The sequence below is a fragment of the Aquarana catesbeiana genome, linkage group LG12 (assembly GCF_042186555.1).
Source record: "Aquarana catesbeiana isolate 2022-GZ linkage group LG12, ASM4218655v1, whole genome shotgun sequence".
NCBI classification, from domain to species: domain Eukaryota; kingdom Metazoa; phylum Chordata; class Amphibia; order Anura; family Ranidae; genus Aquarana; species Aquarana catesbeiana.
The window spans coordinates 235802675-235825899 of NC_133335.1; the positions used below are offsets into that span (position 1 = coordinate 235802675).

The following is a 23225-nucleotide window of genomic DNA, read 5'->3' on the forward strand; positions in this document are numbered from 1 at the left end:
AATTTTGCACTTTTTTAATCTGAAATGTGTAAATATATGTTAAAGGTGTATAAATATTAATGAGCAAAGCTAAAAAAAAAAAAAAAAAAAAAAGTTAAATCATTAATATCAAATAATGTGTTAATAATACAAGTGTACACTAATAATTACACAAAACACCATTTACTCTATATAAAAATAGTGCTCAATCAATAAAAAAAAAACATAATCTATGTTTAAAAAATACATATATAAAGAATAGACCATGAGAAAAAATGAAAAACAAAAAAATGGTTCCTCCACAAGTGAATAGTGATATGGAATTAATACATCTTTAATCCACCACCAACGTGATCAGGTGCCGCCTTCTCCCTTTAGGAAATGCACTCACCAGATTTAAGCAGTGGTGGCCCGTCCATACGGGGTCGTCGGGGTGTAGGGGCGCCGCCCCTTAATCCATGCGCCCGACCCCTAATCTCGATACAGGGGGCCAGATGCATGGATTTCAATTAGATTTTATTTTTTTGAAGCACATGATTAGAGCCTGAGGCTCTAATTAGCTTAAAAAATGGGTGGGCCTGGGGGCGTAGAGCACTGCCCCTTGAGCCCTCCCAGTTGTGTGACAATAGCGAATTAATGTTAATATTAATTAATATTCGCTATTGTCTTCCTGATTCAACTCCCGGCCAATCAGGAAGCGGGTTCTGAGACCCGATAGGCCAGGGAGTCAAGACCCAGACATTACTTTTACTGATCATCAGTGGCCTGATAATCAGTGCAGCCCCATCAGTGCTGCCTGTCAGTGCCCATCAGTGCTGCCTGTCAGTGCTCATCAGTGCTGCCTGTCAGTGCCCATCAGTGCTGCCTTTCAGTGCCCATGAGTGCTGCCTGTCAGTCCCCATCAGTGCTGCCTTTCAGTGCCTATCAATGCTACCTGTCAGTGCCCAACAGTGCTGCCTGTTAGTGCTCATCAGTGCTGCCTTTCAGTGCCCATCAGTGTTGCCTGTCAGTGCCCATCAGTGCTGCCTTTCAGTTCCCATCAGTGCAACCTGTCAGTGCTCATCAGTGCTGCCTGTCAGTGCCCATCAGTGCTGCCTTTCAGTGCCCATCAGTGCTGCCTGTCAGTCCCCATCAGTGCTGCCTTTCAGTGCCTATCAATGCTACCTGTCAGTGCCCATCAGTGCTGCCTTTCAGTGCCCATCAGTGCAACCTGTCAGTGCTCATTAGTGCTGCCTGTCAGTGCCCATCAGTGCTGCCTTTCAGTGCCCAACAGTGCTGCCTGTCAGTGCTCATCAGTGCTGCCTTTCACTGCCCATCAGTGCTGCCTTTCAGTGCCCATCAGTGTTGCCTGTCAGTGCCTATCAGTGCTGCCTTTCAGTGCTCATCAGTAATGCCTTTCAGTGCCCATCAGTGCTGCTTGTAAGTGCCCATCAGTGATGCCTGTCAGTGTCTATCAGTGCTGCCTATTAGTGTCCATCAGTGTCACCTATCAGTGCCTATCAATGCTACCTGTCAGTGCCCATCAGTGCTGCCTGTCAGTGCTCAACAGTGCTGCCTGTTAGTGCTCATCAGTGCTGCCTTTCAGTGCCCATCAGTGTTGCCTGTCAGTGCCCATCAGTGCTGCCTTTCAGTGCCCATCAGTGCAACCTGTCAGTGCTCATTAGTGCTGCCTGTCAGTGCCCATCAGTGCTGCCTTTCAGTGCCCAACAGTGCTGCCTGTCAGTGCTCATCAGTGCTGCCTTTCACTGCCCATCAGTGCTGCCTTTCAGTGCCCGTCAGTGTTGCCTGTCAGTGCCTATCAGTGCTGCCTTTCAGTGCTCATCAGTAATGCCTTTCAGTGCCCATCAGTGCTGCTTGTAAGTGCCCATCAGTGATGCCTGTCAGTGTCTATCAGTGCTGCCTATTAGTGTCCATCAGTGTCACCTATCAGTGCCTATCAATGCTACCTGTCAGTGCCCATCAGTGCTGCCTTTCAGTGCCCAACAGTGCTGCCTGTTAGTGCTCATCAGTGCTGCCTTTCAGTGCCCATCAGTGTTGCCTGTCAGTGCCCATCAGTGCTGCCTTTCAGTGCCCATCAGTGCAACCTGTCAATGCTCATCAGTGCTGCCTGTTAGTGCCCATCAGTGCTGCCTTTCAGTGCCCATGAGTGCTGCCTGTCAGTGCTCATCAGTGCTGCCTGTCAGTGCCCATCAGTGCTGCCTTTCAGTGCCCATGAGTGCTGCCTGTCAGTCCCCATCAGTGCTGCCTTTCAGTGCCTATCAATGCTACCTGTCAGTGCCCATCAGTGCTGCCTGTCAGTGCTCATAAGTGCTGCCTTTCAGTGCCCAACATTGCTGCCTGTTAGTGCTCATCAGTGCTGCCTTTCAGTGCCCATCAGTGTTGCATGTCAGTGCCCATCGGTGCTGCCTTTCAGTGCCCATCAGTGTTGCCTGTCAGTGCCCATCAGTGCTGCCTTTTAGTTCCCATCAGTGCAACCTGTCAGTGCTCATCAGTGCTGCCTTTCAGTGCCTATCAATGCTACCTGTCAGTGCCCATCAGTGCTGCCTTTCAGTGCCCATCAGTGCAACCTGTCAGTGCTCATTAGTGCTGCCTGTCAGTGCCCATCAGTGCTGCCTTTCAGTGCCCAACAGTTCTGCCTGTCAGTGCTCATCAGTGCTGCCTTTCACTGCCCATCAGTGCTGCCTTTCACTGCCCATCAGTGCTGCCTTTCAGTGCCCATCAGTGTTGCCTGTCAGTGCCTATCAGTGCTGCCTTTCAGTGCTCATCAGTAATGCCTTTCAGTGCCCATCAGTGCTGCTTGTAAGTGCCCATCAGTGATGCCTGTCAGTGTCTATCAGTGCTGCCTATTAGTGTCCATCAGTGTCACCTATCAGTGCCTATCAATGCTACCTGTCAGTGCCCATCAGTGCTGCCTGTCAGTGCTTATCAGTGCTGCCTTTCAGTGCCCAACAGTGCTGCCTGTTAGTGCTCATCAGTGCTGCCTTTCAGTGCCCATCAGTGTTGCCTGTCAGTGCCCATCAGTGCTGCCTTTCAGTGCCCATCAGTGCAACCTGTCAATGCTCATCAGTGCTGCCTGTTAGTGCCCATCAGTGCTGCCTTTCAGTGCCCATGAGTGCTGCCTGTCAGTGCTCATCAGTGCTGCCTGTCAGTGCCCATCAGTGCTGCCTTTCAGTGCCCATGAGTGCTGCCTGTCAGTCCCCATCAGTGCTGCCTTTCAGTGCCTATCAATGCTACCTGTCAGTGCCCATCAGTGCTGCCTGTCAGTGCTCATAAGTGCTGCCTTTCAGTGCCCAACATTGCTGCCTGTTAGTGCTCATCAGTGCTGCCTTTCAGTGCCCATCAGTGTTGCATGTCAGTGCCCATCGGTGCTGCCTTTCAGTGCCCATCAGTGTTGCCTGTCAGTGCCCATCAGTGCTGCCTTTTAGTTCCCATCAGTGCAACCTGTCAGTGCTCATCAGTGCTGCCTGTTAGTGCCCATCAGTGCTGCCTTTCAGTGCCCATGAGTGCTGCCTGTCAGTCCCCATCAATGCTGCCTTTCAGTGCCTATCAATGCTACCTGTCAGTGCCCATCAGTGCTGCCTGTCAGTGCTCATCAGTGCTGCCTTTCAGTGCCCAACAGTGCTGCCTGTTAGTGCTCATCAGTGCTGCCTTTCAGTGCCCATCAGTGCTGCCTTTCAGTGCCCATCAGTGTTGCCTGTCAGTGCCTATCAGTGCTGCCTTTCAGTGCTCATCAGTAATGCCTTTCAGGGCCCATCAGTGCTGCCTGTAAGTGCCCATCAGTGATGCCTGTCAGTGTCTATCAGTGCTGCCTATTAGTGTCCATTAGTGTCACCTATCAGTGCCTATCGATGCTACCTGTCAGTGCCCATCAGTGCTGCCTGTAAGTGCTCATCAGTGCTGCCTTTCAGTGCCCAACAGTGCTGCCTGTTAGTGCTCATCAGTGCTGCCTTTCAGTGCCCATCAGTGTTGCCTGTCAGTGCCCATCAGTGCTGCCTTTCAGTGCCCATCAGTGCAACCTGTCAGTGCTCATCAGTGCTGCCTGTTAGTGCCCATCAGTGCTGCCTTTCAGTGCCCATGAGTGCTGCCTGTCAGTGCTCATCAGTGCTGCCTGTCAGTGCCCATCAGTGCTGCCTTTCAGTGCCCATGAGTGCTGCCTGTCAGTCCCCATCAGTGCTGCCTTTCAGTGCCTATCAATGCTACCTGTCAGTGCCCATCAGTGCTGCCTGTCAGTGCTCATAAGTGCTGCCTTTCAGTGCCCAACATTGCTGCCTGTTAGTGCTCATCAGTGCTGCCTTTCAGTGCCCATCAGTGTTGCATGTCAGTGCCCATCGGTGCTGCCTTTCAGTGCCCATCAGTGTTGCCTGTCAGTGCCCATCAGTGCTGCCTTTTAGTTCCCATCAGTGCAACCTGTCAGTGCTCATCAGTGCTGCCTGTTAGTGCCCATCAGTGCTGCCTTTCAGTGCCCATGAGTGCTGCCTGTCAGTCCCCATCAGTGCTGCCTTTCAGTGCCTATCAATGCTACCTGTCAGTGCCCATCAGTGCTGCCTGTCAGTGCTCATCAGTGCTGCCTTTCAGTGCCCAACAGTGCTGCCTGTTAGTGCTCATCAGTGCTGCCTTTCAGTGCCCATCAGTGCTGCCTTTCAGTGCCCATCAGTGTTGCCTGTCAGTGCCTATCAGTGCTGCCTTTCAGTGCTCATCAGTAATGCCTTTCAGGGCCCATCAGTGCTGCCTGTAAGTGCCCATCAGTGATGCCTGTCAGTGTCTATCAGTGCTGCCTATTAGTGTCCATTAGTGTCACCTATCAGTGCCTATCAATGCTACCTGTCAGTGCCCATCAGTGCTGCCTGTAAGTGCTCATCAGTGCTGCCTTTCAGTGCCCAACAGTGCTGCCTGTTAGTGCTCATCAGTGCTGCCTTTCAGTGCCCATCAGTGTTGCCTGTCAGTGCCCATCAGTGCTGCCTTTCAGTGCCCATCAGTGCAACCTGTCAGTGCTCATCAGTGCTGCCTGTTAGTGCCCATCAGTGCTGCCTTTCAGTGCCCATGAGTGCTGCCTGTCAGTGCTCATCAGTGCTGCCTGTCAGTGCCCATCAGTGCTGCCTTTCAGTGCCCATGAGTGCTGCCTGTCAGTCCCCATCAGTGCTGCCTTTCAGTGCCTATCAATGCTACCTGTCAGTGCCCATCAGTGCTGCCTGTCAGTGCTCATAAGTGCTGCCTTTCAGTGCCCAACATTGCTGCCTGTTAGTGCTCATCAGTGCTGCCTTTCAGTGCCCATCAGTGTTGCCTGTCAGTGCCCATCGGTGCTGCCTTTCAGTGCCCATCAGTGTTGCCTGTCAGTGCCCATCAGTGCTGCCTTTCAGTTCCCATCAGTGCAACCTGTCAGTGCTCATCAGTGCTGCCTGTTAGTGCCCATCAGTCCTGCTTTTCAGTGCCCATGAGTGCTGCCTGTCAGTCCCCATCAGTGCTGCCTTTCAGTGCCCATCAGTGCAACCTGTCAGTGCTCATCAGTGCTGCCTGTCAGTGCCCATCAGTGCTGCCTTTCAGTTCCCATCAGTGCAACCTGTCAGTGCCCATCAGTGCTGCCTGTCAGTGCTCATCAGTGCTGCCTTTCAGTGCCCAACAGTGCTGCCTGTTAGTGCTCATCAGTGCTGCCTTTCAGTGCCCATCAGTGTTGCCTGTCAGTGCCCATTAGTGCTGCCTTTCAGTGCCCATCAGTGCAACCTGTCAGTGCCCATCAGTGCTGCCTTTCAGTGCCCAACAGTGCTGCCTGTCAGTGCTCATCAGTGCTGCCTTTCACTGCCCATCAGTGCTGCCTTTCAGTGCCCATCAGTGTTGCCTGTCAGTGCCTATCAGTGCTGCCTTTCAGTGCTCATCAGTAATGCCTTACAGTGCCCATCAGTGCTGCTTGTAAGTGCCCATCAGTGATGCCTGTCAGTGTCTATCAGTGCTGCCTATTTGTGTCCATCAGTGTCACCTATCAGTGCCTATCAATGCTACCTGTCAGTGCCCATCAGTGCTGCCTGTCAGTGCTTATCAGTGCTGCCTTTCAGTGCCCAACAGTGCTGCCTGTTAGTGCTCATCAGTGCTGCCTTTCAGTGCCCATCAGTGTTGCCTGTCAGTGCCCATCAGTGCTGCCTTTCAGTGCCCATCAGTGCAACCTGTCAGTGCTCATCAGTGCTGCCTGTTAGTGCCCATCAGTGCTGCCTTTCAGTGCCTATCAATGCTACCTGTCAGTGCCCATCAGTGCTGCCTGTCAGTGCTCATCAGTGCTGCCTTTCAGTGCCCAACAATGCTGCCTGTTAGTGCTCATCAGTGCTGCCTTTCAGTGCCCATGAGTGCTGCCTGTCAGTCCCCATCAGTGCTGCATTTCAGTGCCCATCAGTGCAACCTGTCAGTGCTCATCAGTGCTGCCTGTCAGCGCCCATCAGTGCTGCCTTTCAGTTCCCATCAGTGCAACCTGTCAGTGCCCATCAGTGCTGCCTGTCAGTGCTCATCAGTGCTGCCTTTCAGTGCCCAACAGTGCTGCCTGTTAGTGCTCATCAGTGCTGCCTTTCAGTGCCCATCAGTGTTGCCTGTCAGTGCCCATTAGTGCTGCCTTTCAGTGCCCATCAGTGCAACCTGTCAGTGCTCATTAGTGCTGCCTGTCAGTGCCCATCAGTGCTGCCTTTCAGTGCCCAACAGTGCTGCCTGTCAGTGCTCATCAGTGCTGCCTTTCACTGCCCATCAGTGCTGCCTTTCAGTGCCCATCAGTGTTGCCTGTCAGTGCCTATCAGTGCTGCCTTTCAGTGCTCATCAGTAATGCCTTACAGTGCCCATCAGTGCTGCTTGTAAGTGCCCATCAGTGATGCCTGTCAGTGTCTATCAGTGCTGCCTATTTGTGTCCATCAGTGTCACCTATCAGTGCCTATCAATGCTACCTGTCAGTGCCCATCAGTGCTGCCTGTCAGTGCTTATCAGTGCTGCCTTTCAGTGCCCAACAGTGCTGCCTGTTAGTGCTCATCAGTTCTGCCTTTCAGTGCCCATCAGTGTTGCCTGTCAGTGCCCATCAGTGCTGCCTTTCAGTGCCCATCAGTGCAACCTGTCAGTGCTCATCAGTGCTGCCTGTTAGTGCCCATCAGTGCTGCCTTTCAGTGCCTATCAATGCTACCTGTCAGTGCCCATCAGTGCTGCCTGTCAGTGCTCATCAGTGCTGCCTTTCAGTGCCCAACAGTGCTGCCTGTTAGTGCTCATCAGTGCTGCCTTTCAGTGCCCATCAGTGTTGCCTGTCAGTGCCCATCAGTGCTGCCTTTCAGTGCCCATCAGTGCAACCTGTCAGTGCTCATCAGTAATCTGGAAGCTCGGGGGTGGGGGATCTAAGTGGTATAGCAGGGAATTGGGCATCTCGACTTGTTTTTATCTTCCCGAAAACTTTACAGATTTTATGCATCACTTACCTAATACTCCCACTCTCGTTTTTCTTCTTCATTGGAAAGCAAACTCTGAAAGATCAGACATCCGCAGTTGCCGTGGCCCGGAGAGCACAGGTAACAAAATATATTTATCAGATGGAGAAAAGGACATGGCGTCACTTTCGATAGACAGCAATTACAAAAGTCGTATCTGGCTTTCCGGTACCATTCTGAATGCCGAAATTATACTGATTGATCTGGTGAAGGAGGACGAAGGCTGCTATTCATGCAGATGGGAAGAATTCAATGTTCCAGATTTATTTAGGGGACCTGACCATTGTCTTGATATAGGTGAGATATTAATGCACGTTATTTGTTATTTGTATAACATACATGTTATTTTTCAAGATTTGACACGGTGATGGCACATTACAGGCTACGGCGATGCATTCATATTTGGAGCTTACACAGGAGGACCCTTTCCTGTCCCCCCCCCATGTGACCTAAGTGGGCAATCACCAAGCACTAGCATTGTTCCATGAGAGCAAGGGGAGAACTGACAATAGCAAAATTAGGGGGCGCACACCACATAGGTCAACCATGTTTGCTGGTAAATGAACAGAGGCTGCAGCTTCAGTCCCCACATCTTGGCCTGGCCCCCAGTAAGGGGTACCATTGAAAATCATGGGGCCCCATACAGCCTGCCTAACAGGAACCCCCCCCCTACGATGGATCGTGTCGGCCTGCCGCAGTAAAATGACGGCGGCAAAGTGGTTTCGATACCCCGACTGGACGTCATATGACGTCACCAGGATATCAAGCCACTGTGCGCCCCCCGGGGGGGGGCGCGACGCGGCGATCGTTGTTGCGGTGTGTCAGTCTGACACACCACAACACCGATCTAGGTAAAGAGTCTCTGACGGAGACTCTTTACCAGGTGATCAGCCGTGTCCAATCACGGCTGATCACGATGTACACAGGAAGAGCGGTCGATCGGCTTTTCCTCACTCGCGTCTATCAGCCGATTGGCTGCTCCTCTGACGGGGGAGGGGGTCTGTGCTGATTGATTATCAGTGCAGCCCCCCCCCCGAGGATGCCCACACTGGGCCACCAGGGGACACCACCAGGAGCACCAGGGATGTCACCACCAGGTATGCCACCCTAGACCACCAGGGATGCCAGTCAGTGCCCACAATTGATGCCAATCAGTGCCCACAATGGGCATCACTGATTGGCAGGCAATATTGTTTGGCACTGATTGGCATCCATCAGTACCTTCTATTAGTGTACATCAGTGCCACCTATAAGTGCCCATCCATGCCCATCCGTGCCACCTATCAGTGCCCATCCGTGCAACCTATCAGTGCCCATCTGTGCTGCCTATCAGTGCCCATCCATGCCACCTATCAGTGCCCATCTGTGCTGCGTTTCAGTGCCCATCGGTGCCATCTATGTGTACCCATTAGTGCTGCATTTTAGTGCCACCTATCAGTGCCCATCAGTGCCACCTATCAGTGCTTCATCAGTGCCGCATATTAGTGCCCATCAGTGCCACCTCATAAGTGCCACCTCATTGGTGCCACCTCATCGGTGCCCATCAGTGCCGCCTTATCAGTGCCCGTCAGTGCAGCCCCATTAGTGCCAATCAGTGAAGGAGAAAACTCAACTTACTTATTTACAAAGTTTTGTAACAGAAACAAAAAAAAACATTTTTATTTTCAAAATGTTCGTTTTTTTTTTATTTGTTTAGCAGAAAATAAAAATCCCAGAGGTGATCAAATACCACCAAAAGAAAGCTCTATTTGTGGGAACAAAATGATAAAAATATAGTTTGGGTGCAGCGTTACATGACCGTAAAATTGTCATTTAAAGTGCGACAGCGCCGAAAGCTGAAAATTGGTCTGGGCAGGAAGGTGTATAAGTGCCCGGTATTGAAGTGGTTAATCCATTGATCCCTCTATTTTGGAATTATTTATTCCCTTATAGTAACGTCAAAGAGGTATGAAGCTGGGAAGTACGCCACCATATCGTGTTTGGCCCCGTCCAATCGTGGCTTCAGATCATTAACGTTCTTTAAAGTAACATCGAGACTTTTCACAATTTGGATTGTCAATGACAAAATCTCCAATACACTGGAAGTTAATGGCACCTACAATGATTTTACCTGGATCTTAAACCAAGACGGCCGAAAACCATATCCATGCACCAATGGTAGGTAAACACACTCCAGTGACCTTACAAAAATGATTTAAATTAAAATTGGGGATTCTAAATTTCTGTAAATTATAATGCAATTTCAGGAAGTGTTAAATAAGCTTGGCGGGGTGATTTATTTATTTACCGTATTTATCGGCATATAACATGCACCGGCGTATAACATGCACCCCAATTTAGGAGGGAATTTTAAGGAAAAAAAACCTTTTAGGAGGGAAGTTGAAGGGAAAAAAACTTACATTTAAATGCCCATCATTGCAGCCTTCTCAGTGCAGCCTTGCCCCAGTGCAGCCATGTCAGTGCAGCCTTCCCCAGTGCAGCCTTGTCAGTGCAGCCTTGTCAGTGCAGCCTTGCCCAGTGCAGCCTTGCCCCAGTGCAGCCTTCGATCCCCTGTCCCTGCTTCCTGGGCTTCAAAATCGCCGACCGCTATCAGTACTGCCTATCAGTGCCCATCAGTGCTGCCTATCAGTGCCCATCAGTGGCACATACAGTATCAGTGCAGCGTCATCAGTGCCACCTCATCTGTGCCCATCAGTGCAGCCTATCAGTACCCATCTATGCAGCCTCATCAGTGCACATCAGTGAAGGAGAAAAATTAATTAATTGCAAAATTTTATAACAGAAACTTATTTTTATTTTATTTAAATTTTCGGTCTTATTTCGATTGTGTAGCAAACAATAATAAAACCCAGTCTCCATTCTCTCTCCTCATTGGACAGAGAAGCAGCAACGGGATTCATTGGCTCCTGCTGCTGTTAATCACAGCCAGTGAAGAGGGATCCACGCTCTGTGTGTCTTTTGGTGGTGGGCTTACTGTGGGGCACTTGGCGGGTGGAAAGGGGCCAGGAGCGCCAGCGGGGGGGACCCCAGAAGAAGAGGATCGGGAGGCTGCTCTGTGCAAAACCATTACAGGTAAGTTTGTTACTTAAAAAAGATAAAATTTGAGTCTTTAGAATCACTTTAATTGGAATTGTTTTGTAGGGCAGGCATGGAACCATCGTGTCCTCTGACAGGGACAACAGGTGCCATTTTGGGACAGCCTGTGTCTGATAGGACAGGGGCTTGTTGGGGGGGCCGGGTCATATGGTGGTGGGTTGGCAGCAGGCGAGTGATCCAGCATAACTTGCACTGCCGCCCTCCCACCGCCAGAGGGTGCCCGCTCCCCTTCTCCCAGCACCACTACTCCCTTCCCTCTCTGTGGTCACCTCACCTATGGAGAGGAAAAGGGAGAAGAAGGGGAGGGAGGAGTGCCGTGCCGGCCTGGAGGTGACAGTTCCACATGCCCCCCCCCCCGAGGTGGCAGACAGCATACGCAAACCATCCCAGCCCCCCTCCCCGAGGTGATAGGCAGCATACGCAAACCATCCCTGCCCCCCCCGAGGTGACAGACAGCATACGCAAACCATCCCAGCCCCCCCTGAGGTGACAGACAGCATACGCAAACCATCCCAGCCCCCCCCCTGAGGTGACAGGCAGCATACGCAAACCATCCCAGCCCCCCCGAGGTGATAGGCAGCATATGCAAACCATCCCAGCCCCCCCCCCGAGGTGACAGACAGCATACGCAAACCATCCCAGCCCCCCCCCCCCCCGAGGTGACAGACAGCATACGCAAACCATCCCAGCTCCCCCTGAGGTGATGGGCAGCGAACGCAAACCATCCCAGCCCCCCCCTCGAGGTGACAGACAGCATACGCAAACCATCCCAGCCCCCCCTGAGGTGACAGGCAGCATACGCAAACCATCCCAGCCCCCCCCCTGCGAGGTGACAGACAGCATACGCAAACCACCCCAGCTCCCGTAGCCAAACCAACCCGCCACCCCCTCTCCCCACCCAGTCTGTGGAGGTGTGTTGGTCACCGAGGCCGGTCCCTCATGCTGGGGAGGTTGGGAACCACTGTGATAGGAAACAGAGGGGGTTATTTACGAAAGGCAAATCCACTTTGCACTACAAGTGCTAACTACAAGTGCAAAGTGCACTTGAAATTGTACTGAAAGTGCACTTGGAAGTGCAATTGCTGTATATGTGAGGGGTAAATCTGAAATGAGGGGAAGCTCTGCTGATTTTATCATCCAATCATGTGCAAGCTAAAATGCTGTTTTTTATTTTCCTTGCATGTCCCCCTCGGATGTACAGTGACTGCACTTCCAAGTGCACTTTCAGTGCAATTTCAAGTCCATTTGCACCTGTAGTTTGCACTTGTAGTGCAAAGTGGATTTGCCTTTTGTAAATAACCCCCAGAGTTATCTCAAGATTTGGGCAGCTATCTATGGGACAGAAGGGCTCCCTCTCTCTCTCTCTCTCTCTCTCTCTCTCTAAAACACAAGCGGTGCAGAAATTTCAGTTCGAGACAAATACTCTCTTGTATAGGTGTAGCCCTTGACTGACTGATAACAGATGTCATTTACCAACCCTTATACCACCCAACTTATATCCTTACCCCAATAACTCAAACCACACAGAGATTGGAGTATTAAAAGGCCATAGCGGCCTAATTTATTAAACAAATAATATTAAAGCGGGGGTTCACCCACACCGCCAAAAAAAAAAAAATATTAAAAGCCAGCAGCTACAAATACTGCAGCTGCTGACTTTTAATAAATGGCCACTTACCTGTCCCAGGGTCCAGCGATGTCGGCAGGCGACGCCGAGAACCCGCTCGGTTCTCAGCAGCTGCCGCCGCCATCCTAGGTGAGGGAATCAGGAAGTGAAGCGTTGCGGCTTCACTTCCCGGTTCCCTACTGCGCATGCGCGAGTCGCGCTGCGCGTCCCAAGTGGTCCCCGCTCTCTCCTGGGAGCTGTGTGTTTCCTAGGAGACAGCGCGGTTGGGACGGGAAGAGGCGTAGACTCCCATGGGAGTCTATGCCAGAAGTGGGTGCAAATACCTGTCTTAGACAGGTATCTGCACCCCCCTCCCCCCTGAAAGGTGCCAAATGTGACACCGGAGGGGGGGAGGGTTCCGAAAAGCGGAAGTTCCATTTTTGTGTGGAACTCCGCTTTAAATATAAAATATAACATATAATATTATCTATCATAAAGAAAACATCAAAAAACAAACAACATCTGTTAAAAAAACCTGGTGAATTCTCAAGCGTTGGTCTGAGCAATATCTTAATAATCCTCTGTGTCCATAACAAGACTTGCACTGCGGTCCCATCAAATATATCACATAGGCCTCAAGCCGACAAGCTGGCTCAGAGACTAGCAATGACCGCAGTGCCCCATTATCACTTCCCGGCTAACCTCCGTTAACCGGGAACCATCATTATGAACCAAATCAACGCTAGCTCCCAAAAAGACTCTTACTTTTTGCCATCTACCTTCTTTTGCCCAGACCAACGCCCGCCACTGCCACGACATATCGTCAACCGTCGCCCCTCTGAATATTAAACCATAACCATATCCTCCTAACCCTACTATACCAATAAAGGGAGGGTGGGCGGGAACTTTCTTCACCAACTGTTCCTCCCCCCAGGGCGGGATCACCCTATAAAGCCCTTCTTGATACCTCCCCCTCGGTTACCTAATACCAACCCCCAACTCTATTAACTCCCCTGTTACCACAGTCATGTATGCCCTCCACTATGCATTACATGCTGTTGTTACGGGCCTTTCTTGACTGACGGATAACAGATGTCATTTACCAACCCTTATACCACCCAACTTATACCCTTACCCCAATAACTCAAACCACACCGAGATTGGAGTATTAAAAGGCCGTAGCGGCCTAATTTATTAAACAAATAATCTTAAATATAAAATCTAACATATAATATTATCTATCATAAAGAAAACATCAAAAAACAAACAACCTGCTTAATTCTCAAGCTTTGGTCTGAGCAATATCTTAATAATCCTCTGTGTCCATAACAAGACTTGCACTGCGGTCCCATCAAATATATCACATAGGCCTCAAGCCGACAAGCTGGCTCAGAGACTAGCAATGACCGCAGTGCCCCATTATCACTTCAGAACCACCATTATGAGCCATATCAACGCTAGCTCCCAAAAAGACTCTTACTTTTTGCCATCTACCTTCTTTTGCCCAGACCAACGCCCGCCACAGCACCCAAGAATAATACCTTAATCTTGGGTGCCCCTCCACACCCAAAGTGCTCTCTGTATTACATCTTGTTGACCCAAGGCCCACAAATCTATCCCGACCTCATTCAAGTGCACTCCATCCGCTTGTAAATACCTCCACGTCTCAAACTCGAGTTCAAGGTGCCTAACCGCCAGACCATCGTTATTAACTACAAACTTGCTCACTTCCCTATTTATTTTTTTACGTGCCCTGTTGACCCCGTCGACTGACCTAGCCATCCTCCATGATGTCCGAGCCACCATGTCCGACCAGACAATCACCATCTTTGGAAAAGCTTCTTTCAACTGCCAAACATCAAACTTGATGTCACGCTTTAGGTCTACCATGGCTCTAATATCATTGCCGCCTACGTGTATTACTAATACGTCCAGCGGCCTGTCTCGTTGTGCATAACGATGCACCTCCGACACCAATCTACCCCACAACATACCCGGGATCAACCACTTGATATATGCTTCCCTCCTGCTAAAACCCAATTGCCTACCCTCATAACGGGCGTACCCTCTCCATGCCCCCCATGACACATAGGAAGGGCCCATGATCCAGACCATCCCGGGCAACGAACCTGAAATAGAAGAAAACACAGAAAACCATACTATAAAAACAAACCCCCGTTATTCACCTTTCACTCACCACAGCACCCCTCCTACAATTACATATCAAATTTTTCCCCTACAAACTTATCACCAAATTGGGCCGCACATAAGATTGAAACCACTTAGATTCCCACCTACCAATCCGTTTCACTGTTTCCACACCCAGCCCATTCCTGGTTGCTTCAGTAGCTGCTCCTATCCGGAACGAATGTGACGAGAAATCCTTCTCTGTCAGCCCCAACCCCCGTATGCATTTTTTAAAAACTGCCCCAAATTGGAATCTAGATAAAAATTCACAAAAAGGGGCCCTGCCCCACTGGAAGAAACCTCAAAAATTCCCTAGCCGCCCCTACCGGGCACAACTGCGATCCCAGTACTGGATACACCTGCACAATTCTGCTTCTTCCCAATTGATCAGTCTTTGATTTCCTCAAACACAACTGCAAAACTTCAGCTTCACATTTCACGTCATAATAACTCAGCCCTCCTTGTATGTGAAAACATAAGAAATATGAGAGTTGCGCTAATACATGTGCAATTGAAATATACAACCAAATTGAACAAATTGTAATAATAAGTGCAAACACAGATAAAGGCAGATAACAATTGAATGTAATCCACCAAAATGTCCCATCAAGGTGAGAAAACTTAATGTAGATGGTAATAACTCCAGACAGCCCACAAATAATATAGAAAAAGTCCAGGTGATGATTATTGCTTATTCCGTGACTATAGAGCAGGATCCACCACCGAAACAATGAAAGGGGTTACTGCTTACCAAATGGCCATGACCCCCCACCACAGAGGATCACAGCTAGCAGACAAATTTGGAACAAACACTGGGAACTCCTAGCGGCATCCACTAAAGATCGTCACAGCATCAGCCACACCAGCAGAACTCATGGCAAGGATAACCATAGAATAGAAAAGGGGGGCTCACATAGTGTAAAACCGTAAAGAGTTTATTTTAAAATAGACACATAAATGAACACTTACAAAGCGTATGAAGATAAAATGGCCTGAAGTCCGGCTCCTTGGCCACAGGAGCGCGGACAAACCCATCCTCTTAGGAAGCAACACTGTTTGGGGGTGACGTCAGCGCGTCGTCTGGCTCCGCCCTACGCGTTTTGTGACATCATCACGTCTTCCAGGGAGGGCACTCCGTCTTCCAGGAGGGCACTCCTTGTATGTGTTTCTCTCAATCGCACGAAGTGTCTCAGCGATTTGACGCTGCTCGTGCTAGCCGCCAACCTGCGACTAAAAACCCTCCCCATCGGTAATATGCGGCATGCAAAGTTAAGCTTGCCCAATACCGATTGTAACGTCCTTAGCTGCACTTTACGCAGTCCCATGAGCCCCGCAATTTCCCTCTTCAGGTCCTCCAGTTTATCGTCCGGCAACCTGCATTCCATTGCCTCCATGTCCAGTACAATGCCCAAGAACGTGATGACCGTACACGGTCCCTCTGTCTTGTCCGCAGCCAATGGAATGCCAAATTTGTCTGCGATGTGTTCCAACGTAGCCAGAAGCACCGCGCAGATCCTCGAAGCAGCCGGGCCCATGCAGAGAAAATCATCCAGGTAATGAATTATAGAATTCACACCCGACACCTCCCTGACTACCCATTCCACAAACGAGCTGAATTGCTCAAATATCGCGCACGATATTGAGCAGCCCATTGGTAAGCATTGGTCAACGTAAAATTTGTTGTTCCAATGACACCCCAATAACCGAAAACTGTCAGGGTGTACTGGCAGTAGTCGGAAAGCTGATTCCACGTCCGCCTTTGCCATGAGAGCACCTTTCCCGTACCGACGAACCCATCCCACCGCCGCATCAAATGATGTATAGGTCACGGAGCACACCCCCTGCTCTTTAGCATCATTAACCGACCCCCCTTTTGGGAAGGATAGATGATGAATTAGCCTGATTTTTCCTGGCTCCTTTTTTGGGACCACCCCCCGCGGTGACACCACCAAATTGTCCAACAGTGCAACCGGAAATGGACCGCCCATCTGTCCCAATGCAACCTCCTTCCGCAGTTTCTCCGAAACTACCTCCGGGTGTTGCATAGCTGACCTTAAATTGGGCGACACTGGGGGGATAACCGACAATGTGCACGGTATCCTAAAACCCACCGAGAAACCTCCTCCAACAATTGTGCTGCTTTCCTGTCTGGATACCTACCTAAAAATGGCCGCATCTTTTCCACCCTCACCGGAGTCCTCCCTTTTGTTTGCAGCTTCTCCAGGTCGACCCTTTCCTTGCTTAAAACATCTTGACCCCGGGTGAGATCCCCCACATCCTGAACACTCGTGTTTATACTTACATGTGGCTCCAAACCTGCAGGTCTCGGTGTTGTATTGCCAACAAAGTCCTTTTTTGTTTCCAACCGGATGTCCCTGGGTCGAAGGTCCACTGGTCCCCCCTTGAAAAAACTGATTGGGGGCCCTTGCCGTCGTCATCAATCTCATCCACAGGCTGATGTCCTTGTGATCCCAACGCAGGGCTGGCCTAATCGCCCTCCGTTGTCGGAACTGCTCATCGTACCTCAACCACGCCGTGCCCCCATAGACCCTGTACGCCTCACCAATAGCATCTTGGTAACAAAAATACACTTGCCATAATCGCAAAAGCCTGCAACCAGTTTGCAAATGTTCTAGGGATTAACCTGTACTTCCTGTACTTCCTCTTCTCTTCGTTCTCTTTCTTCGAATCGTCAGGTTTTACCCTATCCAGGTTGAATTTTTTTAATGGTAGCAGGGAAAAAATTTCCACATACTCACCTTTCCACAGTTTCTCACACACTTCTTGTTTCAAATGCGACCCTAGCGGTCCCTCATAGCACACGTAAACCTCACACCTGGCTGAGTCAGCCAACCTTGTTATAGCCTGCCTGCTCTGTCTCCTTCCTCCTCAGATGAAGGCCCACCCGACCTGGCCGCCAAGGTTGCCGCTGGGGCTGTGGCCATACGCCCCCGCCTCCGCGCGTCACATCCGCCCGCTTTCTTGCCTTTTGCCTTGTGTGTACCACCTCAGTCTTGCCGCCCGTTCCATGGGATGCCCTGCCAGGCCGACCCCTCTCGATCCTGCTGTGGACCCCTGCCGTGGAACCAGAAGGCCCGGGGCTCGCTGCACGTGTTCTCCCTCGCATCGCCGACTCACTCCTCCTGGGGGCGGGGCTTGCACTCCTCTCTCTTCCCGATCTATAGGGCCGTACCGCGGCTCCCGTTCCGTCTATCCGACCGCCTTGCCGTACAACGTCCCCGCTCGATCTTCCTCCTTCTTCTCCGGCCTTTCTTTTAGGTGGCGGGCCTGCCGCGGGACCTGTGGGAGTCCCGGGCTGCCGTTGACCACTCGAGCGCTGATCGGGGGAGAACCTCTCCAGCGGACGAGACCGGCGAGTTCTGGCGCCGCTCGATCTTCCCAGTACCGCAGACTCACCGCTCCGCAAGGCCGCTGCGATCGTGTCCTGTAACCATGCTGCCCCACAAACAGCGGCTTCATCCCTAAGCTACTCCATCAGGCTATATAACTCCGCCATGCTCTTCCAGGAACTTTCTTCACCAACTGTTCCTCCCCCCAGGGCGGGATCACCCTATAAAAACCTTCTTGATACCTCCCCCTCGGTTACCTAATACCAACCCCCAACTCTATTAACTCCCCTGTTACCACAGTCATGTATGCCCTCCACTATGCATCACATGCTGTTGTTACGGGCCTTTCTATCCCCTAAAGGGCCGCCGGATTTTGGGTCCCCCTATTCCTGTACAGCCAGGCAACACACATTTCTCCCAACTTCAGTCAGCAACCAGTCCTTGGGCTGTAGTTTGTCGACCATTCCACGAATGTGTGCAATTTTAAAAGCGTAACATGTGAGGTATCTAATTACTCGGCATACCATCATCTTTCACATTATACAAACAAAAAGCGAAGTGTATTTTCTCCACAAAAATTGGGTTTAAAAGACAACTGCGCAAATACTGTGTGACATAAAATATTGCAACGGCCGCCATTTTATTCTCCGGAGTCTCTGCTAAATATATATATATATATATATATATATATATATATATATATATATATAAATATATAATGTTTGGAGGTTCTAAGTAATTTTCTAGCAAAAAATACTGATTTTAACTTGTAAACAACAAGTGTCAGAAAAAGTTTTAGGCGCCTTTCACACTTATACCACTTCAAAGTCGCGCGATTTTACTGCGATTTCGAGGCCGCTATTTTGCTGCGATTTGGGAGCAGTACTACTTTGCCACAACTTTGGCCTTAGGCTTCTTTCACACTTATATGACTTGTCCCATGATTTTGTACTGCAAAATCTCATGACAAGTCATTCTCCATGATTTTCTAAGACTACCATTCATATTGGCAGGACTTTAAGTTGTGCCGACTTCAAAGTATTCCCTGCACTACTTTGGTCCAACTTCCATGCGAGTTGTACTCCATAGACCTCAATGTTAAACCCTCAAGTAGCATGCAAATCGTACCTGAATAATATAGACACAATTTCAGTACGACTTTGTAAGCACAAGCCTCACACCATGTATGTTTTCATTTGTTAATGCCAAAGTTGTGGCAAAGTCCTACAAAGTAGTACTGCTCCCAAATCGAGGCAAAATAGCAGCTGCGAAATCGTGCTAAAATCGCACGACTTTGAAGTCGTATAAGTGTGAAAGGGGCCTAATGCTCCGTACACACGGTCGGACATTGATCGGACATTCCGACAACAAAATCCATGGATTTTTTCCGACGGATGTTGGCTCAAACTTGTCTTGCATACACACGGTCACACAAAGTTGTCGGATAATCTGATCGTTCTAAACGCGGTGACGTAAAACACGTATGTCGGGACTATAAACGGGGCAGTAGCCAATAGCTTTCGTCTCTTAATTTATTCTGAGCATGCGTGGCACTTTGTGCGTCGGATTTGTGTACACACGATCGGGCGCACACCACATAGGTCAACCATATTTGCTGGTAAATGAACAGAGGCTGCAGCTTCAGTCCCCACATCTTGGCCTGGCCCCCAGTAAGGGGTACCATTAAAAATCATGGGGCCCCATACAGCCTGCCTAAGAGGAACCCCCCCCCCCCCTACGATGGATCGTGCCGACCTGCCGCAGTAAAATGACGGCGGCAAAGTGGTTTTTTATACCCTGACTGGATGTCATATGACGTCACCAGGATATCAAGCCACTGTGCGCCCCCGGGGGGGGCGCGACGCGGCGATCGTTGTTGCGGTGTGTCAGTCTGACACACCACAACACCGATCTAGGTAAAGAGTCTCTGACGGAGACTCTTTACCTACAAAGTAGTACTGCTCCCAAATCGAGGCAAAATAGCGGCTGCGAAATCGTGCTAAAATCGCACGACTTTGAAGTCGTATAAGTGTGAAAGGGGCCTAATGCCTCGTACACACGGTCGGACATTGATCGGACATTGATCGGACATTCCGACAACAAAATCCATGGATTTTTTCCGACGGATGTTGGCTCAAACTTGTCTTGCATACACACGGTCACACAAAGTTGTCGGATAATCTGATCGTTCTAAACGCGGTGACGTAAAACACGTACGTCGGGACTATAAACGGGGCAGTAGCCAATAGCTTTCGTCTCTTAATTTATTCTGAGCATGCGTGCCACTTTGTGCGTCGGATTTGTGTACACACGATCGGAATTTCCAATAAAGGGCTTTGTTGTTGGAAAATTTTATAGCAAGCTCTCAAACTTTGTGTGTCGGAAAATCCGATGGAAAATGTGTGATGGAGCCCACACACGGTCGGAATTTCCAACAACAATGTCCTACCACACATTTTCCGGCGGAAAATCCGACCGTGTGTACGGGGCATTAGTGTTTAAGTAGGTAAACTTTAAGATGGGTGGCAACAGGGGGCACACTGCCCGAGGCTCCGTCCTTCTAGCGTGCAGTGTCATCCTTACATCATGTGCCGCTTTCCAGCCCCAGCTGGAGAGGACATGTCTCTTTGCTGGAGGGGCATGTCTCTTTGCTGGAGGGGGCATGTTTCTTTGCTGGAGGGGGCATGTTTCTTTGCTGGAGAGGGCATGTCTCTTTGCTGGAGGGGGCACTGGGGGGGGCACTGGAGGGGGCATGTTTCTTTGCTGGAGGGGGCATGTCTCTTTGCTGAATATATGGGGATGTCTCTTTGCTGAATATATGGGGATGTCTCTTTGCTAGGCCTAGTGTTGAAGTGGTGAAGTAGTTCTTGGGATCAAACGTTGGTTGAAAGTGGGAAGAATTTGCACATTTTAGCAGTCACAGTGTGGTAATCTGGAAGCTCGGGGGTGGGGGATCTACGAGGTATAGCAGGGAATAGGGCATCTCGGCTTGTTTTTATCTTCCTGAAAACTTTACAGATTTTATGCATCACTTACCTAATACCCCCAATCTTGTTTTTCTTCTTCATTGGAAAGCAAACTCTGAAAGATCGGCCACCCCCGGTTGCCGTGGCCCGGAGAGCACAGGTAACAAAATATATTTATCAGATGGAGAAAAGGACATGGCGTCACTTTCGATAGACAGCAATTACAAAAGTCGTATCCGGCTTTTCGGTACCATTCTGAATCCCACAATTATAGTGAGCAATCTGGTGAAGGAGGATGAAGGCTGCTATACATGCACATGGGAAGAATTGGATGTTCCAGGCTTATATAGGGGACCTAACCATTGTTTTGATATAGGTGAGATATTCATGCACGTTATTTGTTTGTATAACATACATGTTATTTTTCGGGATTTGACACGGTGATGTCACATTACAGGCTACGGCGATGCATTCATATTTGGAGCTTACACAGGAGGACCCTTTCCTGTCCCCCCCCCCATGTGACCTAAGTGGGTAATCACCAAGCACTAGCATTGTTCCATGAAAGCAAGGGGAGAACTGACAATAGCAAAATTAGGGGGCGCACACCACATAGGTCAACCATATTTGCTGGTAAATGAACAGAGGCTGCAGCTTCAGTCCCCACATCTTGGCCTGGCCCCCAGTAAGAGGTACCATTAAAAATCATGGGGCCCCATACAGCCTGCCTAACAGGAACCCCCCCCCTACGATGGATCGTGCCGACCTGCCGCAGTAAAATGACGGCGGCAAAGTGGTTTTGATACCCTGACTGGATGTCATATGACGTCACCAGGATATCAAGCCACTGTGCGCCCCCGGGGGGGCGCGACGCGGCGATCGTTGTTGCGGTGTGTCAGTCTGACACACCACAACACTGATCTAGGTAAAGAGTCTCTGACGGAGACTCTTTACCATGTGATCAGCTGTGTCCAATCACGGCTGATCACATTGTACACAGGAAGAGCAGTCGATCTGCTTTTCCTCACTCGCGTCTATCAGCCGATTGGCTGCTCCTCTGATGGGGGGGTCTGTGCTGATTGATTATCAGTGCAGCCCCCCCAGGATGCCCACACTGGACCACCAGGGACACCACCAGGAGCACCAGGGATGTCACCACCAGGTATGCCACCCTAGACCACCAGGGATGCCAGTCAGTGCCCACAATTGATGCCAATCAGTGCCCACAATGGGCATCACTGATTGGCAGGCAATATTGTTTGGCACTGATTGGCATCCATCAGTACCTTCTATTAGTGTACATCAGTGCCACCTATAAGTGCCCATCCATGCCCATCCGTGCCACCTATCAGTGCCCATCTGTGCAACCTATCAGTGCCCATCTGTGCTGCCTATCAGTGCCCATCCATGCCACCTATCAGTGTCCATCAGTGCCACCTATGTGTACCCATTAGTGCTGCATATTAGTGCCACCTATCAGTGCCCATCAGTGCCACCTATCAGTGCTTCATCAGTGCTGCATATTAGTGCCCATCAGTGCCACCTCATAAGTGCCACCTCATTGGTGCCACCTCATCGGTGCCCATCAGTGCCACCTTATCAGTGCCCGTCAGTGCAGCCCCACCAGTGCCAATCAGTAAAGGAGAAAACTTACTTATTTACAAAGTTTTGTAACATAAACAAAAAAAAAAATTTTATTTTCAAAATGTTCGTTTTTTTTATTTGTTTAGCAGAAAATAAAAATCCCAGAGGTGATCAAATACCACCAAAAGAAAGCTGTATTTGTGGGAACAAAATGATAAAAATTTAGTTTGGGTGCAGCGTTACATGACCGTGAAATTGTCATTTAAAGTGCGACAGCGCCGAAAGCTGAAAATTGGCCTGGGCAGGAAGGTGTATAAGTGCCCGGTATTGAAGTGGTTAATCCATTGATTCCTCTATTTTGGAATTATTTATTCCCTTATAGCAATGTCAGAGAGGTATGAAGCTGGGAAGTCCGCCACCATATCGTGTTTGGCCCCGTCCAATCGTCGCTTCAGAGAATTATCGTTCTATAAAGGAACATCGAGCCTTTTCACAATTTGGCTTGTCAGTGACAAATATTGCAATACAATGGAAGTTAATGGCACCTACAATGATTTTACCTGGATCTTAAACCAAGACGGCCGAAAACCATATCCATGCACCAATGGTAGGTAAACACACTCCAGTGACCTTACAAAAATGATTTAAATTAAAATTGGGGATTCTAAATTTCTGTAAATTATAATGCAATTTCAGGAAGTGTTAAATAAGCTTGGCGGGGTGATTTATTTATTTATTTATTTATTTTTTACAACGACTACAAGTACTGATACTTTTTTTTTTTTTTTAGTAGTCGCCGTTACCATTTATCGATGGTACAAAGCATTGAAAAGTCATTTACAAAATAAATAAATGGGTTTTTTTTTTGTTTTTGTTTTTTAATTTTGCACTTTTTTAATGTGAAATGTGTAAATATATGTTAAAGGTGTATAAATATTAATGAGCAAAGCTAAAAAAAAAAAAGGTTAAATCATTAATATCAAATAATGTGTTAATAATACAAGTGTACACACTAATA

General features: G+C 49.4%; 1 protein-coding gene across 1 annotated transcript in view; it reads left to right on the forward strand.

The window, feature by feature from the left end:
• The window catches only part of LOC141113409 (uncharacterized), a 242645-nt gene that overhangs the window by 210768 nt on the left and 8652 nt on the right, over positions 1–23225 (forward strand). Inside the window, exons 4-7 of the mRNA XM_073606467.1 lie at positions 7449–7715; positions 9351–9575; positions 20733–20999; positions 22590–22814. Of these exons, the coding sequence (XP_073462568.1) occupies positions 7449–7715; positions 9351–9575; positions 20733–20999; positions 22590–22814 (984 nt within the window). The remainder of the gene's footprint in view (positions 1–7448; positions 7716–9350; positions 9576–20732; positions 21000–22589; positions 22815–23225) is intronic.